This window comes from Balaenoptera physalus, assembly GCF_965194825.1.
Source record: "Balaenoptera physalus genome assembly, chromosome: 8".
Classification (NCBI taxonomy): domain Eukaryota; kingdom Metazoa; phylum Chordata; class Mammalia; order Artiodactyla; family Balaenopteridae; genus Balaenoptera; species Balaenoptera physalus.
In genome coordinates, this window is record NC_138887.1 from 48,814,208 (window position 1) to 48,836,552 (window position 22,345).

General features: G+C 41.7%; 1 protein-coding gene across 10 annotated transcripts in view; it reads left to right on the forward strand.

Moving 5' to 3' along the window:
- RAPGEF5 (Rap guanine nucleotide exchange factor 5) overlaps positions 1–22,345 on the forward strand; it is a 224,964-nt gene that overhangs the window by 27,621 nt on the left and 174,998 nt on the right. For 9 of the 10 annotated variants that reach the window (XR_014266740.1, XR_014266741.1, XR_014266742.1 and 6 more), the window contains exons 2-5: positions 12,765–12,815; positions 14,379–14,485; positions 19,162–19,283; positions 20,729–20,897. Coding sequence is in view for 7 of the 10 variants with exons in the window: in XM_082472678.1 (XP_082328804.1) it covers positions 12,765–12,815; positions 14,379–14,485; positions 19,162–19,283; positions 20,729–20,897 (449 nt within the window). In the remaining 3 variants the exon portion in view is untranslated. The remainder of the gene's footprint in view (positions 1–12,764; positions 12,816–14,378; positions 14,486–19,161; positions 19,284–20,728; positions 20,898–22,345) is intronic. The other variant, XM_082472684.1, reaches the window with a different exon arrangement.

Sequence of the window (22,345 nt, forward strand, 5' to 3'; positions counted from 1 at the left end):
GGAGAGCTTTGGAGAAGTCAGTGTGGTACTTTGTAATTGTCGAAGGTCCTTAGACTCTGGGACAGGCTTTTCAATTAACTCTTTTCTGTTAATACCAATAAATGTGCTTTGAGATGGTAGCAGATATTTATAAAAATAGATAAATTAAAATTCCTTGGCTGGTATGTTCAAGAAATGTTGGATTAAACAACTGTATTTACTGCAGGAATTCTTTAACATCTTTAATTGACTTAGGGGCATTTTTCAGCTTTAATGAGGGAGAATAAAGTAAGCAACATCTTCAAAACATTTTGCCTCATATAATCCTTTTCTAGGAGGACCTCTTTTGATATCTTGATGTAAAAACATTTGTAGCAGAAGCGGGATTTCGTATCTAGGTAGTATGGATGAATGCTTTTCAAACTTTACTGTGGTGTGATTCACGTGGGGATCTTGTTAAGCTTCACCTCCTGTTTGAGTGCGTCTAAGGTGGCACCTGAGAATCTGCATTTCCCGGAAATGCTCAGGTAATGCTACGGCTGCTGCCACGCAGACCGCACTTGGAGAAAGGAGGTAGTTAACTGCTGATTACTAGCCGCTGAGATGGGGCCCGAGGAAGATTAATACTTGCCAGGTGGTTTTAGTAGCGTTCCAGAAGGCTCCCTCATGAGCTGGGAGAACTGATTGGAAATTGCTGATGCCTCTTATGGTGAAAGGAGGATTTCCAGAGTGAAACCAGAGAACTAGAGATCCCCTTGATCTCCAGGACTTCTGAACACTGCTGGGTGACCTGCGGGGTATGTGCTCTAGGTCTCGTTCTGGCTGAAGGGATCACCGGTTCTGTTTGCTGGGACTGTCGCGACCTTTGTGCTAGAGTAGAAAGTTGTCAGGGAGGAGGGCAACCGTTTGAAGAAAGACTCTATGATGACTTGTTAGAGAAGAAAAAGGATGTCTAGACAGATGGGAAGAAATGATTTGGCAGGAAGACAGAACGAAGGGGATTCAGTGGAGAGAGAAGGAGATCTAAATCAGTGTCAAGGAACAGAAAGAGTAAGCGTACCGTCGGGGCAAGAAACTTGTCGGCACCAACGCGGCACAAGGCTCATTGCCCGTTACAGAGAGGGAGCCTGGGAAGAAAGTGACCCTGTGTTCAACCCGGCCCGTGGTGGCATCTGATGTCAGCAAACGAAGAGAAGTGATAGTTAGGGTGTCGTTGCTGGAAACACTAAAGGAAATCCGTACAAGGTGTGAATGAAGTTGTTCCATCGTATGGCTGTTAGACTACAAGGAAGTGGAGACTGGTGCGGTCCTAAAGTGGATTTTCAGGCTTAAAGAAAAGTTCACGAGAGGAAGGAGGACGTGTGACCCAGGATAAAGAAAGTCTCAGGAGCCTGGAGGACTCCAGGGCCAGCTCACTGAGGGCTTGGGAAGTAAGTGAAGGCCGACAGAGCTCGCGGTTTTGTGTGTGATCAGAGCCAGAAGAGGAGAAAGGCATAGGCCTGCTTCTTGCAGCAAGTGGCAAGATGAGATGCCTCTATTCTTACGCCCAAAAAGAGGTGATGTTTCAAACGGGGGTTGCACAACATAGGCAGCAGTGGAGTGCCGGCTCCTTTAAATGACTTCTGGGGAGTTAGAAAAATGACCTTTTGTGATGCTGAAAGTCCACACGTGGGATCACAGCACCGCTGTTAGGATTGTTTGCCAAATTGCCAGTTGAGGATCTGTGTCATCACCCTGGTATCATTGCACATGTCATGAATTTTATAAGTTGTGTATGTGAAGTTGTAAACTGCCATGGTTAATATTGATCCTGTCAAGTTCTAAAATGAATTCTTAACTAAAAGGTTTGGGAATGCTAAGGGAGATAAGTTGTAGTAACCAGGAGACAGGGTAGGTTGAAAGTGGATTACAGGATTTCCGCTTGGCAGTGTCTAGATCCAACATTTCTTTAAAACTCTAGGTACAGTCGATTCGTAGGTGAACAGTGGTGGTGGCAGGTTGTTCTCATTGACAGAAGCCCGTGGAAATTCTGCACCCGTTTGGGAAGGGACCATGGTCCCAAGAACCTGATAAAAGCTGATCGGTTCTGAGGTAGCTCCTCCAGACTCCTGAGTATGGGAAACAGGACCTCACCCCCGTGGGTCACGTGGATGAGTGAAATAGCCGATGTCCAAAAGATGCTTGCTGTGGGAATCCTGGGCATGTGGCCCGTAGAAGAACTTTCTTTCTCTTCTGACCAGGAGGAACCTTGGCTGAGAGGCAGAGAATTCTGTCAGAGCTGCTCCAGCCTTGCTTTGTCACAGGTACTCTGCCATGTCCTAGGGATGTGGATGAAAAAGATACACCCCTGTCCCCGGAGAAGCTTACAGCATAGGAAGGGAGACCCACATTCATGTACGTAATAACAGTCAAGTTTGCTGAGTGCCCCAAAACAACAGTGAATGCTTACTGGGACTTCCCTGGCGACCCCGTGGTTAAGACTCTGTGCTTCCACTGCAGGGGGCACGGGTTCGATCCCTGGTGGGGGAACTAAGATCCCGCATGCCGTGCACCTCGGCTGGAAAATGAAAAAAAAAGGCGTGAACGCCTACTGAGCACGTATGATACAGTGAGCACCTTGTAAGCTCTAATATTTTAAGTCAGTGGTTCTCAAAGGGTAGTCCATGATCATCAGCATCCTCTGGGGGCCTATTAGAAACAGATGCACAGCCTCGCCCCACACCTAAGGCACGCAGAACCTCTAGGATGGGGCCCAGCAATCTGGTTTAATAAGCCCTCCAGGTGATTCTGATGCAAGCGATTTGAGAACCACTATTTTAAGTCATGTGACCCTGACAAGAACCTTATGAGCAGATTTCATTTCTCCCATTTAAAGAGATGGAAACAGAGGTACAAAGAAGTTAATTAGTCTACAGATGCCTGACTTTTAAGTGGTACGGAGAGGTTTCGAATCTAAGCAATGCAAATTTAGAGCTCTGCTCCTAACCACCAGGCAAGGCTGCCTCCCAGGAGAATAAGGTGCAATGCACAGAGGAAGGAGCTGTAAACTCCAAAAGGTAAAATGAATTAAGGTATTAACAGCTGGATTTTTTTTTCCTTTACAAACATTTAATGAGAATTAATTGTATGCAATGAATCATCTTACACACCGTGGACGTTTATAAATATGAGCGGAATATAGACCCTATCTTTAAGATTCTTATAATGAATTAGGGAAAATGCAAATATATATAAGTAACTGGAATCTAAAGTGCTTTGAAGTAACTAAGAAATTCTAACGGGGCAGGGAGTGGGGATTTGAGCATATGAATACATTTTGACATAAACTGTATGGAAACTTACTTCTTAAATGTATGAGGAGAAAGGCATTCGAGGCACAGAGTATTATGTGCAAGATTCAGATGTCTGAAACAACATGTGTTCCTGGATTTGCTAGTCTGCATTACGGTATAGATTGGAAATTCCTAGTTTAAAAGGAGTTCGTGAGACTAATTGCTCCTTGTTTGTTTTCACCAACATGTTTTGTTTTTGCTTTGGAAGGCTGTGTGGCATGGGGGATCTCAGTTCCCTGACCAGGGATCAAACCCACACCCCCTGTAGTGGAAGCGCAGAGTCTGGACCACCAGGGAAGCTTGTGTTTGTTTTAATCTTGGGAGCCAATAATTGTTTTGACCTTTCTTGCTTTTATGTAACATGTCAGTGAAGGTGGAAATGTGCCTTAAACAGTTTTGGAGGAAATAATCTTAAATGTCAGCGAGAGATCATTTGGTTCAAAATGCAAAAATTCTTACCGATAACTGGTTACTCACAGGAATATATTGCTAGGGAGATTACAGAGCTCCTCCTGCTCTGTAAAATTTGATAACGTAGACCAGGATTGGTAACATTTTTCTGTAAAAGGCCAGAGAGTGAATCTTTTTGTCAGGAAAATGGCGAGAGGCCATATGTAAACACAGAAGCTTATAACTGTGTTCCAAAAACACCATGAACCCAGTATGGCAGCTGGGTTTGGCCTGTGGCCCCCTAGTCCAGGTTCCCACCTGTTTCACGTCGCTTAGATGAAGGCCGTGGAATGCGCCAGGAGACCTCAGGATGTCCTGTTTGGTGCTATTATTTCTGAGGTTCTCTGTATGGCTTAGCTGAGTAATTGAGAAATAAAAACCAGAACTAGTTTGTAAGTCTTCCTTCTGCCAGAAGACTGTATGTTATCACCTTTATTGTTTCGCAGGGTTAAACAATTTATGTACAAATTGACAAGAAACATCTAAGAGACTAATTTATTTCCAGAGCCAATGAAGGGAAGCAGGATACCTGTTCCTGTGTTTCTTTTGCTCATTTCTGACTTGGCGTTAATATAGGAAAGGAAAAGAGAACATTATTTCCTCTTGAAGACCCCGCACAAAGTGACTTATTGAAATGTTTTCCATTACAAAGAAATAATTGGTATTCAAGTGGATCTTTAAGTTCTTAAACAAGCACATAAATTATTCAGTGTATAAAAATACACTCTTGCTTCATATGTGACCACTTAAGACAGAGTTGAGACACTAGAGAAAACAAGGGGGGAAGGGTGGCAGAGGTGTTGATGGGCTTCCTAGGTTTTGAGGGGGTGGTATCATACCTTACTACTTGGCCTGAGAGTCTGGATCACCAGGCGGTGTGGCAATGGGAATAAGTTGCCATTGGCAGTTCAGCCCCTGCTGTATACTGTAGAAGGTCCTAGATTGACAGAAGGTTGAAGTCCCTCTGGGGGTTTACGAGACTGGCTGAGGAGAGATGATTTACACATGCACATGGAGCCGGGAGGCATATTAGTGGCAAATACTGACAAGTATGGAGTGTTTAGGGGAAGAGATTGGTCACAGGAGGCTCAGGGCGTGGGTAGGCTTCATGTAGCATTTGTGTGGATGGAAGGAAGGGCAGGATGTGGAAATGTAAAGAAATACAGGGAGCAGAGGTCATGGCAAGGGCTTGGGCACAGAGGTGAGAATGCACATGGTTTGCAGAGTAAAAATCAGACCAGCTGCCTGGCTAGAGCAGGAAGTTTGCAGGAGAGATGTGCAGCCTGGATTATGTAGACATTGAGGGCACTGGCCACTTGGGTCAAGTCTTGGGATATTGTCTGTGAGCACGTAGGGAGCATAAACTGTTTGTTTTTAAATAAATTTTATTTTTTAATAACAAGGTGACATGTAAGGAGAAGTTTTAGGGAGGTTAATCTGATTTGTGTGAAGGTGCTAGAGGCCAGAGTGGTCAAGGAGGCAAGGAGGGTCATTCTGTTGGGTAGCCAGGATGGTAATGTTACGGTGAGAGCAGCTTTTAGTAAAGAAACACATGCTGTATTTTGAAATAATATTTGAATTTTTTTTGAGGATTTATTTGTAGGGAGGGAGGAAGGAGGCTTTTATTTTTTTGAACTTTACGTTTTGAAATAATTTCAGACTTAAACGTACAAATAATACAGAGACTTGCCTTATAACCATCACCCAGCTTCCCCAAGTGTTAACATTTTATATAACCACCGTGCACTTGATACACAGTACCAGCATTGACACTCAGGTAACATTGACACTCAAGTAACTGAAATACAGATCTCATTCACTTGCTGCCAGCTGTCCTACTAAGGTCCTTATCCTAGTTCAGGGTCACACTCAGGATCACACTGCCTTTCCTTGTCAGCTTCCTTTGTTCGCCTCCAATCTGGGGACCCTCAGTTTTTCTTAGTCTTTCGTGACTGTGACAAGTTTTGCAGAGTACGAGCTAGTTATATTGATGAAGGCCCCTCAACTTGGAGTTGTCTCATGTTTCTCATTACATTCAGGTATGCATTTTGACAAAAATACCCTAAAAGTGCCTTTCTCAGGGTATCATATCAGCAGGCAAGTGTTGTCAAGTCTCATGGTTGGTGATAAGTTTTATCACTTAGTTAAGGAGGTGTCTGCTAAGCTCCACTGAAAGGTTACTATTTTTTCCTCAGTATTCCTTAATAGCTTGTGGGGAGACACTTTGACACTATGCAGATATCCTGTATCTCGCCATACTTTTGTTCACTTAATTTTGGCATCCATCGATGATTCTTGCCTGTAACATTTTGTACTGCGTTCTTTGCCTACTGGTGATATTCTTTTTGCCTCCTTTCGTTGCATTTAGTAATTGAAAGAATTCTATAAGGAAGAGCTGTCTTCCCACCCCTCCCCCCCCACCCCATTTTTTTAATTCAATGATTTATATCAGTATGGACTCGTGGGTACTTATCCTACTGGTTTAATGCAATACTTTCACTGTTTTGCTGCTCAAATCGTCCCAGATTTGGCCAGTGGGAGCTTCTTCACGTTGGCTGCTGTGGAAAGGGTTCATGCTGGAGTTCAGGTGTGACCGGGCAGGTTGATGTTACTGCAAGTAGGGGATTCAGTGACACGTGGAGATAAGTAAGCTGCCAATTTAACTGTTGACCCAAAATCTTCAGTGACTTGATGCCTAAATCGTAAAGGTTTTTCTGTGATTGCATTAACCAAGGAAGCCCACCCCGTTAGACAAAATCATTTTCTTGTTTATAAACACAGTGAGAAGAAAGATACTTGCCCAAGGAATGAATAAAATCACGTTGATGACACTTTGGGGTTTGTTTCTGTGGTACCTATTGTATATATTTTCCCAGAAGCTGCTGGTTCTTGCCGATTTGTCTCCCTAGGCAGGCAAGATGGTGAAACATTTATAAGTATTCCTAAGCCCCGCTTTAATTTTCCCCTTTAGCTTTTAAGTGGGGCAAACATATTTATACTAGAAGAGAGTCCTTTAGCAGTGGGAAGTAAAAATTAAGTCTAATGCTATGGATGCCGTTAAAAGGGGATGTCCTTTCAGAAGGTATGTAGGTACGATGCCGCTCTGCGGACGTGAGGTTCCTTGGTTTAGGGCTGCGTCTGGGATGAGGTGGATAGAAAACACACACCAAAGAACAGGTGCGAGGTGGGATTTCCTGAGACACTGGCTCTTTGTTCTACACAAGCCAGACTTAGAAGCTCAGACTCAGAGCCCAGGGCTGTTCGGATGGCTTGCACCTCTGCTGTGTTCAGATCTCTTGAGGAGTGTGTCAGGCTTCAGAGCGGAGGCGGATGATGAGAGGTTCAAATTGCCAATTCCCACCACTGTTTTTTACAGTTTTTCTCAGACGGGGGTGCACGTTAAAACTACATCGAAGAGCTTGGAAAAAAACACGCCCAGGTCCCTCTCCTATAGGTTCTAATTCTGTGGACCTGAGCTCCTGTTTGATTATTTCTTCAGTTTCCCAGATGGTTCTAATTTACATCCCGGGTTGAGAACTTCTGAATCTAGCAAAGACAGCTATCTGTGACATCTTCATACAAGTTATCTGCACTTGTTTGTCATGTGATTCTTTTTTTTTTTTTTAATTTATTTGTTCATTTATCTATGGCTGTGTTGGGTCTTCGTTTCTGTGTGAGGGCTTTCTCTAGTTGTGGCAAGCGGGGGCCACTCTTCATCGCGTTGCGTGGGCCTGTCACTATCGCGGCCTCTCTTGTTGCGGAGCACAGGCTCCAGACGCGCAGGCTCAGTAGTTGTGGCTCACGGGCCCAGTTGCTCCGTGGCATGTGGGATCTTCCCAGACCAGGGCTCGAACCCGTGTCCCCTGCATTGGCAGGCAGATTCTCAACCACTGCGCCACCAGGGAAGCCCCTGTCGTGTGATTCTTAAATCAGTACATTCCATGTTATAAGATAAAAGTATGAGGAAGTAACTAAAGACAGGCTTGGGTTGCAAACTCTGGTGAATTTCTTAACCTCTTTAAGTCAAGTTTTGTCATCTGTAAAATGGGATTAAAACCTCATAGTTTTTCAAAAATTAAGCAATATATTGCATGTAAAATATTCAGTACAATCTGTAGCACACAGCAGAAACTCATTTATTACTTAGTAACATGCAGCACGTTACGGTAGAGTGGTGACTTTGGAATCAATCACAATATTCTTCCAGCCCTGGCTGTGTAACTTCCCAGCTCTGGGGCCTTAAGTAAATTCCTTAATTTCTCTGAACCTCAGGGCTCTTGTCTGTAGATGTATGAATAGGTGGGTGCAGCTCCTAATGTGGGAAAGTGCTTAAGACAAAGGAGGTGCTCAGTAAGCATTTCTGCCACCTTCCCTTTCATTCTGTTTTCTTAACACATCACAGGGCAGTGGAAAACTCTAATTTTGAGAACATCATTGACTCTGGTTTGGCCAGGCTGTGTTGAGAAGATATTGTTACAGTGGCCTTTGTGGCTGTGACTGACTTTGGGAGCACGTCCCTTGGAGCCTCAAGGAATGGCAGGGCCTGAACTGGCATCCGAGTTTGCAGAAAGAGTTGTGGTGCCTGGCCCTGTGCTTCCACGTCAGCACTTGACTCATGTCTCCAGTTTGCATTATGCTGAACTTGTGATGACCGTGTCCTTCTCAAGCCAACTTCCTGGCTGGGTGGGATTCTGTCCTTTTCACCTGGATCAACTTTTGATTGAGATGCAAGGGTATGCTGGGGCTTAAAAAGGACCTCTCTCCCCGACCCAGACCTTAGAACTCTACTGCACAGCCTACTGGATCACAGCCTTAATTGTTTTAGTGCATAGTCTCTTAACACATGTGCCCTCTAGTTACTTATGGAGACTTTTGGCTTCTTAGAATTATAAGAAATCTAAGTACACTTATTCCACTTTAACATGTTCATTTCTACTTGGTCACCCAGAGTGGGTAAAGGACAATGGCTGAAGGTGACAGCAAGTTGTGTTGTGAACTGAATTCTCAAGTTATCAACAGATTTGGTAGTTCTTGTTGGTTCCTATTTTAACAGAGCAGGTCATACTTCTCTGGTGATTGAAGTGATACATTCTTTTTCCTTTCCTTTCTCTCTCCCCTTGTAGCCTAAGTATTTTAATTCAATCCAAGGAGAGCATTAAGGCATGTCCTTTAAATGCTGATTTAAAAATGTGCCTTGGGCCTTCCCTGGTGGCGCAGTGGTTGAGAATCCGCCTGCCAATGCAGGGCACACGGGTTCGAGCCCTGGTCTGGGAAGATCCCACATGCCGCGGAGCAACTAGGCCCGTGAGCCACAACTACTGAGCCTGCACGTCTGGAGCCTGTGCTCCGCAACAAGAGAGGCCGCGATAGTGAGAGGCCCGCGCACCGCGATGAAGAGTGGCCCCCGCTCGCCGTAACTAGAGAAAGCCCTCGCACAGAAACGAAGACCCAACACAGCCAAAAACATAAATAAAAATAAATAAATTAAAAAAAAAAATGTGCCTTAAGTCTACCATATAGTTTAGCACGATATTTCCAATGACTCTGAAATGAGTTCCATTTTTGGTTCAGACCCAGCCTCAGAGACTATTACCATCTAACTTTAGTGGATACCTAACTTTAAAAAAAAATGAAAGTAATATATGATTGCTAACCAGTTATCTTTCTGAGTAAAGCCTTCTGAGTTTACTCTGAGTTATCCTTCTGAGTAAATAAAATTTATTATAAATTTTTTCTGGAAGTTCATTTGTGAATATTAAAGGATTGCAATTTTCTAACACATGTTTAAAATATGAGGTTTGCATGGAATCATTTAGGGAATCATTTTCTATGGTTCATTAAATTGGAGAGGAGAAGAAATAAATTTGAATTAAAATCTAATTTCATTTGTATTGTTACTAGTCTTCTCTCTCTGGTCCGTATAAGTCCTTCATGAAAGAATCATTGCATCTGGCTTAAGTAATTCTAGGAAATTGGAAATAAAGGGGGAAAAAGAATCATCTCATCTGGGCTTTATATTTGAGATATCATGGTGAGAGCCACCTGCTCTCACCTGCATCAATTGGACCAGACATCCAAGATTATAGAGTAAATTGATAGGAAATTAGGAAGAAGAAATGGTCTTCCTGATTTATTTAAAACATTCCTGAGATCCCGTGTCTTCTGATAAATGATTTCTAAGTTAGAGGATGGTATCTTGTTCACATGTATGTTTCTGGAGCTGCCACTGTGCCTGGCAAGGAGATCAGTAGGTGCTTCATAAGGGAAATGAACGGAAGTTAGTTGCCACGGGAGTGATGAGATGAAGCCCTGAAATGCTGAGAGGAGAAACAAAACCGAGAGAGTCCAAGATGGGATGAAAACAGCTGAGTAATTGAATATCAGGGAAAGAATATTGAATGGAGAGGGGTGCATCTTCAAGGGTGTCCTTGTGCTACTCTTTCAGGGAAATGTTGGGAGAGCAGTTTGTGAGGTGCTTTAGAGCAGTCATTCTCAGATTCCTGTAAGTTGGCCCATGGTGTTTCCCCGGTAAAATTACGTAACAATCCTTTCACATTACCTATGAAAAATGAGGTAATGGATGGTCATTTCCTCCATGTTCTTTTCTCTTTAGGTCTTTGGCACTTGCTATTTTTAGTCAATAGCGACAGCTAACATAAAGTGGTCTCCAAAAAAAAGTACAGTTATGGTAGTTATTTTAAGTTGAACAGATCAGTCCTTTCCGGAGTTGTAGAGAGAGCGCTTAGCTTCCCCGGCTCAGGTGCGTTTGAGAGCTGCTGTCCTGGAGCCTTCAGGAAGCACAGCTCCCTCGGGGCCGGTTAAGAGCGGGCTTCACAGGAGTTTCTGACAACAAATCTAGGTATTGTGTCCTGTAAAAGGCAGTTCCTATTAGGTTGCTCTGGTCGATTCCCTGTGGGCTAGGAGCTTATCTAACGCTGTTATCTAGTCGGCATGGAAGGACCCCATGGCTTTATTGACTCACCTTACCAATCTTTTGTAACTAGCCATCCACAGGGGGGAAGTTTCTGTGAAGTGGAATTGTGCGATTGTAACACTAGTGTCAGCCAGACAGCCAGATTTGGGCTGGCGGCAGAGAGAAAGGAAGCCTTTCTGCTTTTTTTTGTGAAAGTGCCCCCGCCTAATTCTTTAGAGCTTGTTTCTACCTGGAAGCTTTCTTTTTAACTAGATTATGTGAAGTAGTTGCTTTTCTGAGCTGATTTAGGCAATTAGATGAGTAATAAAGATTGTCATTCTGGTCTGCCATATTGACTTTTAAAAGGCTGTTTAGGGGGAAAAAAAATCACTTATCATGATGATTCATCTTCAAGTTATAAATCTGGTGTAGATGCAAATTTTAAACTGTTCAGTATTTCAGTAAGTGAATACAATGCCTAGGCTCAGACGACAGAAGGCCTAGGAAGGGCCGGTTGGGAATGTGTATAGACTAGACCAGAAGGGGTGAGAGGGTGTTTTATTTTAACACACAGCAATTAAACATGGCCTATCTTAAACCTTTCTTTTTTTCTTGGAAGCCATTGCAAATCTTTAGCAGCGTGTACCAATTGGCATTCCTGGATAGAGTCCATATATTTATTTCAGTTTAATCAGAAGATAAGTAGTATGGGAGCTGTGTGGCGTGGGCAAGGGGCTGAATGAGAATTCTATCTTAGCTTAAAGTTTGGTAGAAGGTTCAGACGCTGGAAGGCAGTGAGTGGCAGGGTATGTTTTGTAAGTGATTCTAAGAAGTGGACGCGGCGGACTAAAAACTGTGGGATCTCAAAAGACAGCAAGCTTTGGAATAGCGGTGTAAAGAGCTTTTAAACATAGGTTGGAAGCTCAGTAAATGTTCATTTCTCTGTTCCTTTTTCCTAAACCGCAACGGGAAATGATAATAGTTTTCTATTGTGCTTAAACACATGTGGGTGATGGTGCTGCTTACTGGATTGTTAGGTAGGAAAAATAAGCTCCTACAATTCAAATCACTCAGCAAATAGTTGATGCAGAGATATAAATATCTGTAATAAATGAATAGAAAAATAAACATTTTTTGTGTGTGAGGTTGTGTGCTAGAGGCTGTGAAAGCAAAGCAGGTTAAGTTGCCAGCACTCCCTCAAGGAGCGTGTGGGTTAGTTGGGGCAAATGCACACATAGAAAGATAGCCAGTACTGCAGAGCGCCCAGGAGCCGCCATATAAATAGTCAGAAAACACAGAGCTCCCAGAGGGACAAACCCCAGTGGACTGGGGTGGGTGGGCGGAGCTTCACCCAACAGGTGACTGCACAGACCTGGACTTCAGGGGGGTTCAGGGGTGTAGCAGGGAAGACGGAGGGCTTTCTGTTGTGGAGGACGGTGTGAGCAGAGGCAGGTATGAATCACAGCTTCTTCTGATGAGTAGATCTCATGTTGAGTCAAAGAAGCCACGCACGGAGGTAGAAGGAGAATAGAAATCTGTTGGAGGCAGACTGTGGTGGGCCCAGAAGGGCAGGCTGGGGGTTTGGACTGACAAGCAAGAAGGGACCTACTGTCAGTTGAGGGGCTATATAGGGACTTCTGTTCAGTTGAAGTTTGCAGGATGGCCTGAGGGGGCGTGACTGGAGCCCCGGGAAATCCACTGAAAAGCCGAAACAGCAGTCCAGGTGTGCAGGGATGAGAGCTGGAGTTAGGGTTGGTGAGAGTGGAAATAGAAGGGAAAGGAGAAATGGGATCAAAATCAAACTGAGAACAAAGTGATATGTATACAAACATCCCTGTTTTTCTATTGCACTTTTTAAAGTTGTACTCTCTAGATTGGGGGCCGTTCCCATGGAATATCCTGTCCCATTGGGATGAATGTTGACCAGATATTTACACTGAGTGAGAATAAAGATGTTAATCCTCCATGGCCCATGACGTTTTTCTGGCTTAGACAGCTGCTGGGCCTGCCTCGGTTGCATATATTGTGTCCTTATAGTACAAAGCTTTCTGTTTGGTTCTAATTTTCCCCTTTTCTTTCTTTTCAAATAGACTCTATCAAGAAGAATTTCCAATCCATACCTTGAACCTACTCCTTCCCAGGTATGATTCTTATCTCTCTTACAGCATTTTCTGAAACAGTGATTCTTCCCTTTGCTCCTGATTACGCCGTCTCCTTCACCTGGGATGACACGGCCGAAGGTGTTTGAAATGCTCTGATACTTGTGTCATGGAGCAAGATGTTCACTAGATAGGACAGAAATTTTCTCCCATTTTCCAAGTCGTCTACATGAATGCGTTACGAACATGGCAGAGTTCATATATAATATAAATATTTTCAATTTGCTGTATGATAGAAATGCTGTATTTTAAAAATACTGGATATTTTACTCTGAAAACTCTGTGTAAAAGAGGATTATTTATATTTATTGTTATCTAATAGTAGAATATCCCCGAATGCTCATTGAAACAAGGTGGGGATGCCTTCATTACGTTGTGTTAAAAAAAAAAATCAACTGCCAGGGTTGCATATTTTAGAATAACAGGAGACTGTGAGCTTTGTGAGGGCAGGACCTTTTTGGCCTTGCTCACTGCTGCATGCCCAGCATCTAGAATGGGACCCGATAGCTGCTTAGTGTTTTTAGAATGACTGAGTGAGTGAATACTGGTACATTGTCGGGACTAGTCAAGTGTCAGCTGACTCATACCTCTTTTATGGTAATACTTTCTGTTATCTGACTTAAGTTTTTTTTTTTTAATAGATTTAACGTGTTAAAAATAAATCATTTCCTGTCCTTCTCATTTTCTTCTTAGGTTGTGTTTAGGAGGTGATTACAGGAAAATTAAGGGGGTATAAGGATGGGGTTGAAGTGTTCCGGATCAAATTATAGTCAATATATTATCAATTTGTTTGCTTTGGGAGAAGATATAAAATATTTTGTAGGTGCCGAAAGAGTTCAGCAAGAAACAAGTAAACAGATGTTAGCATGCACCTCATATCTTCACTTTCATGAGCCTTTACTTAGACAGTTCATTTTCATTTAGCTTCCTTTGTGAAGCAACGTTGCCCTGTGGACGAAGCTGCCAATTATAGAAAAAGGAGGTAGTTTATAAAGTGGGACATAGACCTCTCCAGATCTAAGGAATACCCTGCTTCATCCTCCAAGAATCAGAGATGCATATGGGCAGATCAGAAGATTAAAAAAAGAAGCTATATGAAATTTTTATCTGCTAGATGGAATTGTGAAGTAGATGAAACCAGGATGCTTGGCATTAACTATGAACTCTGCAGTTGAGTGAAGCTTAAAAGCAAAGCACACAGCAGCCTGCTATTAAATTGTGTCATGGTGCGAGATGCTTGCTAGATAGGAAAAAATTATTTTCCCAGCTTCCAAGACATTTACAAGTATGCATTCATCAATATGGCAGAGTTCATATATAAATATTCTTCAATTTGCTGTGTTGGTACAAACATTGTATCTAAAAAAACAGGTATTTTGACCTGGAAACTCTGTGTAAAAGGAAATTATTTATAGTTAAAGCAGTTAAGTGTTTTAAGCTTAGGGACTTGGCCATAACTTTTTCTATATAGTATGTCATTGGCAGCTCACAAATTGTCACATCATTGTTCTGAATTCTCAGTGAGTCTTTGTCTTTTCCGTGTAGATTTATGGAGAGAATTCTTCTTGTGCAGGAAGAGCACTGAGGAATATTATCATCGTTCAGGCAGCTGACCTGATAAAGGACAGGGTGAACCTCAAGGGATTTTACAGGTAACACAGTTTCCTAACACCTTGTCAGAAATTCTCCTTGAGAAAAAAACCCAAAGACATGTTAAAGTCATAACCGTGATCACAGAGAGATGGGCAATTATCAGTAGTAGGAGGGTTGGTTTGTTTGAAGTGTCTATTTGGGATACTGGTGGTGTGGTGACTCTTCTCTTAATTAAACGTAGCCGAGTGTTTCACAGTTGGACTCCTGGTCTGAAGATAGGGAGATTACAACTGGAAGATTGCAATACCATAAAGAATAGGGAAAGTACTCAGAATAAATGATAACAAAAAAGGTAGGAAAGAGTCTCAGAATAAAGACATTTCTTTAAGTTAACTAAATTTAGCTTTATCACAAACTCATTACAGTCATTTTCTTTTTTTCCATTTGCCACAGATGGGAAAAATTCCATCATGGCCTGGCTTTTGGGGATAGTGGTTCCCAACCTATTTGAGTAAGACGACCCCCCCATCCTTTTTTTTGAGGCATAGTTTACATGCAGTAAAATGCACAAATCTTAAGGGTACAGCTTGATGAATTTTTAATCATTACACACCCTTATGTAACCACTATCCACATCAAGCTCTGGGGAGTTTTCACACCCTAGATAATTTCCTCGTGTCCCTTCCCTGTCAACAACTATCTCATGCCAACAACTTCTTTCTGATAAAAAATTTGGCAAAATCGGTTATCTTGGCACCATTGACCAACTGTGTAGTGGAGATGAGAGAACTGTAATGAATTAACACTTTAAAAATCCCATGTTTAATTAATCACATTAGTATTTCCGTAGGTTTTGACACATTCGGCATAGGTTAGATATGATTTATTCTGTTGACAAACAACGCTTTTGCGTATATGGAATTGTGAACCTCTTGAGAAAGCTCAAAGGTCACTGCCACACCTTCCCATAAGGAATTCACAGCCCAGGGTCTGAAAAACCACTGGTTTACAGCCTAGGCCAAGCAGACGCAACAGGCTGGAAGACGGGCTGTGGTGATTGTTGGATTACTTCACGTAGAGCTCCCCCCGCCTTTTTTTTAAAATCGATGGCGGTATCAACTTTAGACAAGTCTAATTTTTTTCCCCTTTTTTTTTAAAAACTGAAACTGCAGGTACAGGCATCCCTCAGAGATACTGCAGGTTTGGTTCCAGACCACTGCAGTGAAGCACGTAGCACAATAAAGTGAGTCACATGAGTTACTTTGTTTCCCAGTGCATACAACAGTTATGTTGACACTCTAGTCTATTAAGTGTGCAATAGCATTATCTAAAAACAATATACATAGCTTAGTTTTGAAAATATTCCTAAAAATTGCTAACCGTTATCTGAGCCTTCAGCAAGTCGTCATCTTTTCTGTTGGTGGAGGGTTTGAAATACTGTGATAAGTAGCAAAAATGTGACACAGAGACACGAAGTGAACAAATGCCGTTGGAAAAATTGGCACCGATAGACTTGCTAAATGCAGGGTTGCCACAAACCTTGAATTTGTAAACATAATATCTGTAAAGTACAGTAAATGAAAGTGCAGTAAAATGAGGTCTGCCTGCGTAAGTCTTTGGGTCTAGTTGTCAGCAGGCTCATAGGATTCATTTCAGCTCCCACGTGAGGCTGTATGTAGGATCTGTCCTTGTTCTCAGTTTTGTTTCTGATTGGATATAGATTGAAAAAGAATTGGGAGATGTACATTAATCAGGTTCATGGAAAAGAACCATCCATCCAAGTAAGAACATACCTAGGGTTTAGTGGGAGTAGAATGTGGAGAGAGCATGAGTTGTCCTATTTCAGATCCCAGATGATCAGGCCAGAACCTCCTTTCTTTTATAATCTAAGGACTGATTAATGCTCTGGGTTTAGAGACAAAGTGCTAATATGATTGCCTAGGCTGGGTCATTTTCATTTATCCGGTAGTAAATTGAGCAAAGTGCTCTCCATGTACCCCACAAGAATTACTTTCACAACTTTGCAATGTTTTCCATTTATTTGGTACTATAGGAAAAATCATACTAGTTTTTTGAGGCTTCATGTAAGTGTGTAAATACCACTGCCCCACTGACATTTGAGATGAGGGTTCTATCTGCACTCCTATGAATTGATTACTAAAAATATAACCGGAGACAGAAGGAGGCCAAGAGAGATCGAATTTTCAACTTCAGAGATTAGTAACATTAATGTTTTGTTATGGCAATCGCATTGGCCTTGGAGCCAGTCACCGCCGTATCACAATGTTCCTGTCAAGTATCGCAACGCTAGTTAGATCTGCATGTACTCGGAACAGTTGCTGGATTCAGTACAAGAGTGAAAATACACGGGGAGTAAGAACTGCCGTGGGTGTTCACATTCCTCCCTTCCAGGCACCTCTGATTTCTCCACCGCTCTCCCCTCGGTCCTGGAGGTTTAGGTATTTAAAATGGCTTGTCGCTGACCTGGGCCGCAAGTCAAGGGGGTGTGAGTTAACGGCAGCGGCAGCTTACCTCATTTTGTTTGCTTTGGTGGTGTTAGTGATGGTGTTCATCCTTCCCCCAGTGATGTTTTGCCTGGTGCAGATGGATTGTTGAAAGCGATTCGAAACATAGCTTGATAAATTGGAGGTGGGGGTAGAAAGAGATCGTGTGCCCCCGAAAACAGTAGCTTGCTTCGAGCGCTGGAGCCTGATTATTCAGTAATAAGTACACGTGACAGCAGTCATGGCGGTGCCGTGTTTAAGCATATCCACTCTGCCCTGCACCTCCCCAAGACAGAGCCCTTCCCAATGAGAAGGTGGGGCCGGCTCACCCCGTTAGAAATGAGGGCTCAGAGGCTGCACCCAGCCACACGGCATCAGAATCTGCACGTCAACAAGATGCCCCGGGCGACTCCTACTAAACACAGATTTGGGAAGCCCTGGTCTGAGTCACGTCTTCCTCATCAGCTATGAAGAAACAAGCCAACGCATCTGTCCAGTCACCATTTGCAATTTGACAGTTCAGTTCGTTTAGTAAATGCTTTGCTGTATCCTGCTGTGTTCCAGGTGGTGTCAGACACAGAGCAGGCTGAGGAGCTGTATGTATTGTTCTGAGAATAAGGATTAAGATGATCAAAGTGCTTTACAAGCCCAAAGATGCGGGCTAATTGACAGAGGTGTTGAGGAATTAACACTTGGAGCCTTTAATGTGAAAGGTGTCCTGTAGAAGTTAAATTTGACGGTTTGGTCTAATTGCCTGTTTTGTTGCAATCTGTTTTCTTGTTTTGTTTCAAAAAACATCCATTTATTTGACTGTTAATCTTTCTTATGTCTTAATGCCAACCTGCAACTGGAATTGTACAGTTGGTACAATCTGGAATTGCCTTAATGGCCTCAGAGTATCTTTCAAATATTTACCCCCAAAAAGTGATACTTTATCTAAAGTAGAATATTTGTTCAGATATCTCAGCAGAAATGTTTACTACCTTATTTTTCCATCGCTCAAGAAAATGTAGCATCTCATGGCATTTCTTCATACTGTTGGTTACTGTGTGATTTCTAGGTATTTATAACTATGCCAATCACAAAAGATAGAAAATATTTTTCTGTTTTAGGAATACAAATAAATGTTGGCATCTTTTGGTCCTTAAATACCAAATATAGGAGAAAGGTAGTCTTTTACATGGTACATCTCTTTAAAAAAATTTTGGGTGACCTTTTTTTCCATACGGAAGAGTGGGTTTCAATGAAATTTCTGCAAATTAAAAAAACTTATTTCAGAAAGTTTTCTTCATTTGGTTTTTCATCTGAAGCTGATAAAGATGGGAAAGTAGGCATGAAAGTACCACTTGTGATGCCCAAATTGGGGCATTCTTTGAATACAGCTATGTATTTTAAGGATTCCAGAGAGTATTTCTTGCATGTGGTTAGTGGAATCCATCATCCAGGTTTATGGGTTTATGATCTAGGCTGCTTGGCGGATTGCTTAGATTATGTTAAAAAGATTAACAGTCAAATTTATTGTTCTTTGAGACAAATATTAGGGTTTGCTCTCCGTTTAAAGATCAGAAAACAAAACTTCATACTACTCACTGTGGTATAACCTTGTCTAACCCTGGAATTATTTTGTTCTCAAAGAGATGGGATAAAAATGTGTAATTGCTTGAACCAAAGCTGATCACCACCAACTCGAGGTACTTGTCTTACCAAGGCAGAAGCATTGTCTTCAGGCAAAGGGCTGCTAAATTTATTCCTTCATTTATTCTAATGTATATATTCAGAGACTTTACCGTGGGCCTGGACTGTTCTGATGTTGGCGTTTAATCATAAGTTACACACACATAGTCCCTGTTCTCCTGAAAATTATTCTCAAGGGAGGAAAGGAGATATTATTCATTTGGAAAGATGTATAATTGCTAAATGTTACATACACATAGTCCCTGTTCTCCTGAAAATTATTCTCAAGGGAGGAAAAGAAGTACTATTCATTTGGAAAGATGTATAATTGCTAAATGTTAGGTGATGCGAAGAAGAAGTATAAGAGGATATGATTCTAAGCTTTTTTAAGGCAAGCGGTATTTGAGCTGAAACCTGAAAGATGGATAAGAGGGCCGTGTCATTTATTCTTGAGTTGCTTGTTTAAAAGCACATGAAAGCGACGGTATTAAATTTCATTTTTTTTGGCAAATGAGTGGCAACCATGTCTTACTGGGAATGGCTTTGCTTTTGTCCAGGAGAAGCTGCGTTGGGTCGGAACTGGTAGACTGGCTTCTAGAACACTGTCCTTTGGTCCAATGCAGATCTATGGCCATAGGGGTCTGGCAGCTCCTACTGGATATGGGAATTATGTCATCAGGTTAGTGTTACGTGTTTTGAAGGCACAGAATCATTATGTTGTTAAGCTACTTGACCAAAATGTGTTTGATTTCCTAGATGATATTATAATCTAGGTGGAAATTGTGTTTGCTGGTAAATATTTGCATTCTCTTATAAATGAATGTGACAGTTCATCCTTTGTTTCTTCTCACACCTTTTGTAAAAATAGCTAGGTACTTGTTGTTTCATTAACCTGTAAGAGTCTTTCCCTTACCCCCTCCCTTCTCTACTTAAAATGATGCACACAATTTTTAAAAAAATCAGTGACATCTTTAGTTGCTCTAAATGTGTGATTTGTCTTGCTGTACTTAGAATAATCATCAGAAACTGACTTTATGAGTAGAATGTGTATGCCATTTTAATTGTGTAAGTAGTCATAAACAGTTGGAAATATGATCCATGAAAATAAGCTGTTTAAACAGAACAGAAAATGGATGTTAACTAGAAACTAAAATAGATGGTGGATATCTCTTTTCTTTGTTGAGCCAGGGAATGGAAGAATTAGAAGTCAAGCAGTTTGGATTCTTTATTTATCTCTATCACTCAGGTGCTGGTTTGTCCCTGGGAAGCCCTTTTCTTCTATAGATGATAAATATTGAGGGTCAGAGAACATAGTAAGTTTCAGAAAGGCACACCCCAGGTCCCACTGTGGAAAAGTGGTACAGATGGGGATGTGGGTGTAATCTTAGTCGGTCACACCTAACACCTGATGCTCTTCTTTAGTAAAAACAGTTAACTGCCTTTGAGGAATATAATTATCAGCTTGCTTGTGAGGTTCAGGTTTCTGCTTAGCAAAACATTTTGTGTTAATATTTTTTGGAAAAGTCTCCACATCTTGATTTCTTTTAAAATAGGGTTTCCCAACCTTGGTAGTGTTGACATTTTGTGCTAGATAATTCTTAGTTAATGGGGGGTGGGGGGGCACTGTCTCGTACATTATAGGATGTTTAGTAGCATCCCTTCCTTCCACCCACCAGATGCCAGTAGCACCCCCTAGTTGTGGCAACTCAGAATGTCACCCGACATTGCTAAAGGCCCTCAGTGCTGGTCGAGAACCACTGATCTAGATCTTGCCATAGTGTTGTATTTGTGTACCACCGCAGTAATTAAATGTCCTGCTTTGGGACGCTAAAAAAAAAAGTTTCTTCTACTGCCTTTGAATTGCTGTTGATTTCACATGTCCCTGAGGTAGAACAGTTGTAAAATACATGTGAATGTGCTGGCCAAAGCTTCAAGTAATAAAAATAGGGTGGTCAGTAAGTCCTTTTTAATTCAATGGGACTGTGAAAATGAATGGACTTCATGATCGTCCTATCCCTGGCTTCTCTCTAGTAATTAGTAGGCCTTTCAATATATTATTCAGTTCATGGCTCTCTAAATGATATACTTTACAAAACTGATCCACGCCCTTTTTGTTTCCAACAGTGGACCAGCATTTATGCTTTCAAGATACCTATGTTTTCTACCAGTTTTCGTCTGATGAGTGTAGCTACTTGTACTGTGAATTTGAAAGAGAAGAGGCGTGGCAAAATGGTGTCAAACTTTTACTGCAGCTTGTGCCTCTCATTCCCACTAGAGCTGGCATCTGTGAACTGTAAGTAGATGCTGTTTTGTTCCATTGTAAAATTATTCTCACTTAGAGAGCCACCCCTGTGTCTGGGGACTGTGCTCTGCTTTTTAAGATCATCTCCTTTAAGAAGTAATTGTTTTATTCCCATTTCTCGGATGCAGGTTCAGAAAGGTAAAATGCTGAAAATTCAGTCCAGTTAATAAACGACTGAACTGGTATTCAAACTCCAGAAGTCCATGCCTCGCCGGCTGCACCATGCTGCTTCTAATTTAATCATTGCGATAGGAGTAGATGATATAAGTTGGGAATAAACATGATTTAGCTTAAGTTGGAATAAAATAATAACTGACATCCTCTCTCCAAGTCGTGACTTTCCTAAGAAAGAGCTCAACAGACATTTCTGGAAATAATCTAGAAGCAACATTTGGCAAATTAAAACACATGAATCATTATCACATGAAGATGCTGAGTCACCCTATGATTAAAATGAATTAAAATTAATTCATTAGAGGGGGTGTGGGAACAGGACTTGAGTCATGATATGATGATTCTGACATGCCTTTGTTTATCCACAGCATTGATGACAAGCTTATTTCAGTATAATGAATTGCAGATGAAAAATTTCAGTTAGCAACTTTTATGTATTCAATTTTTAGAATACGTTGAGATTATTAGCAGGGCAAGTGGTATTATCCTCATCTCACGGGTAAGAAAAATAGGTTCAGGGAGAAGAAGCACCCACAACCGTAACAAACATGAGTTACTCTTGTTAAAAAAAGACAATACTGAGCAGTTATTACAGGCTTTTAGAAAAGAAATAAAATGTCAGAATATTAATGAGACACTAATAGGCTGATTGTAGAGGATGCATTTTATGTCAGGAGCTATGCTAAATGCTTTATGTTCATCATTTCATCAGTTTCTACTATTTTAAAGTGAGGAAACTGAGGCATAGAGATCAGGTGACCTATGTACGGTCACACAAGTGGTGTGTGGAGCATTCCATGTCTGTCTGGCTGTGACCCCCGTGCTTTTAACAACTGCTAGAGTGTGCCCAAGAGTTGTGGGGGTCATTCTAGCTTCCCTTTCTGAGACGTTATAACCAGAAGCTATAAAAATGTTAGACTGACTCTGAAATGGTTATGAATTCAGTGCCACTGGCACCACCACTGTTTATAGAGGACCTTGCCATGGTAGAGCAAATATAATGCATCATTCGATTGTCTAAGTAAGGAAAATGTTTCTTAATGTAATGTGGTCTTAATATAGGTCAGAAGTTCCCCAGGAAAAGTCAAGGAGCATTTCAGTAAATTTTAAAAAGCTTTCCAAGAAGGAGTGGAATGCTTTTTAAGCTAGAGGTGGCTGTGACTGTGGGACTGGCACTCTCTGGCAGCTTTTCTTTTTTTTTAAAGATTTATTGATTGATTGATTGCTATGTTGGGTCTTCGTTTCTGTGCGAGGGCTTTCTCTAG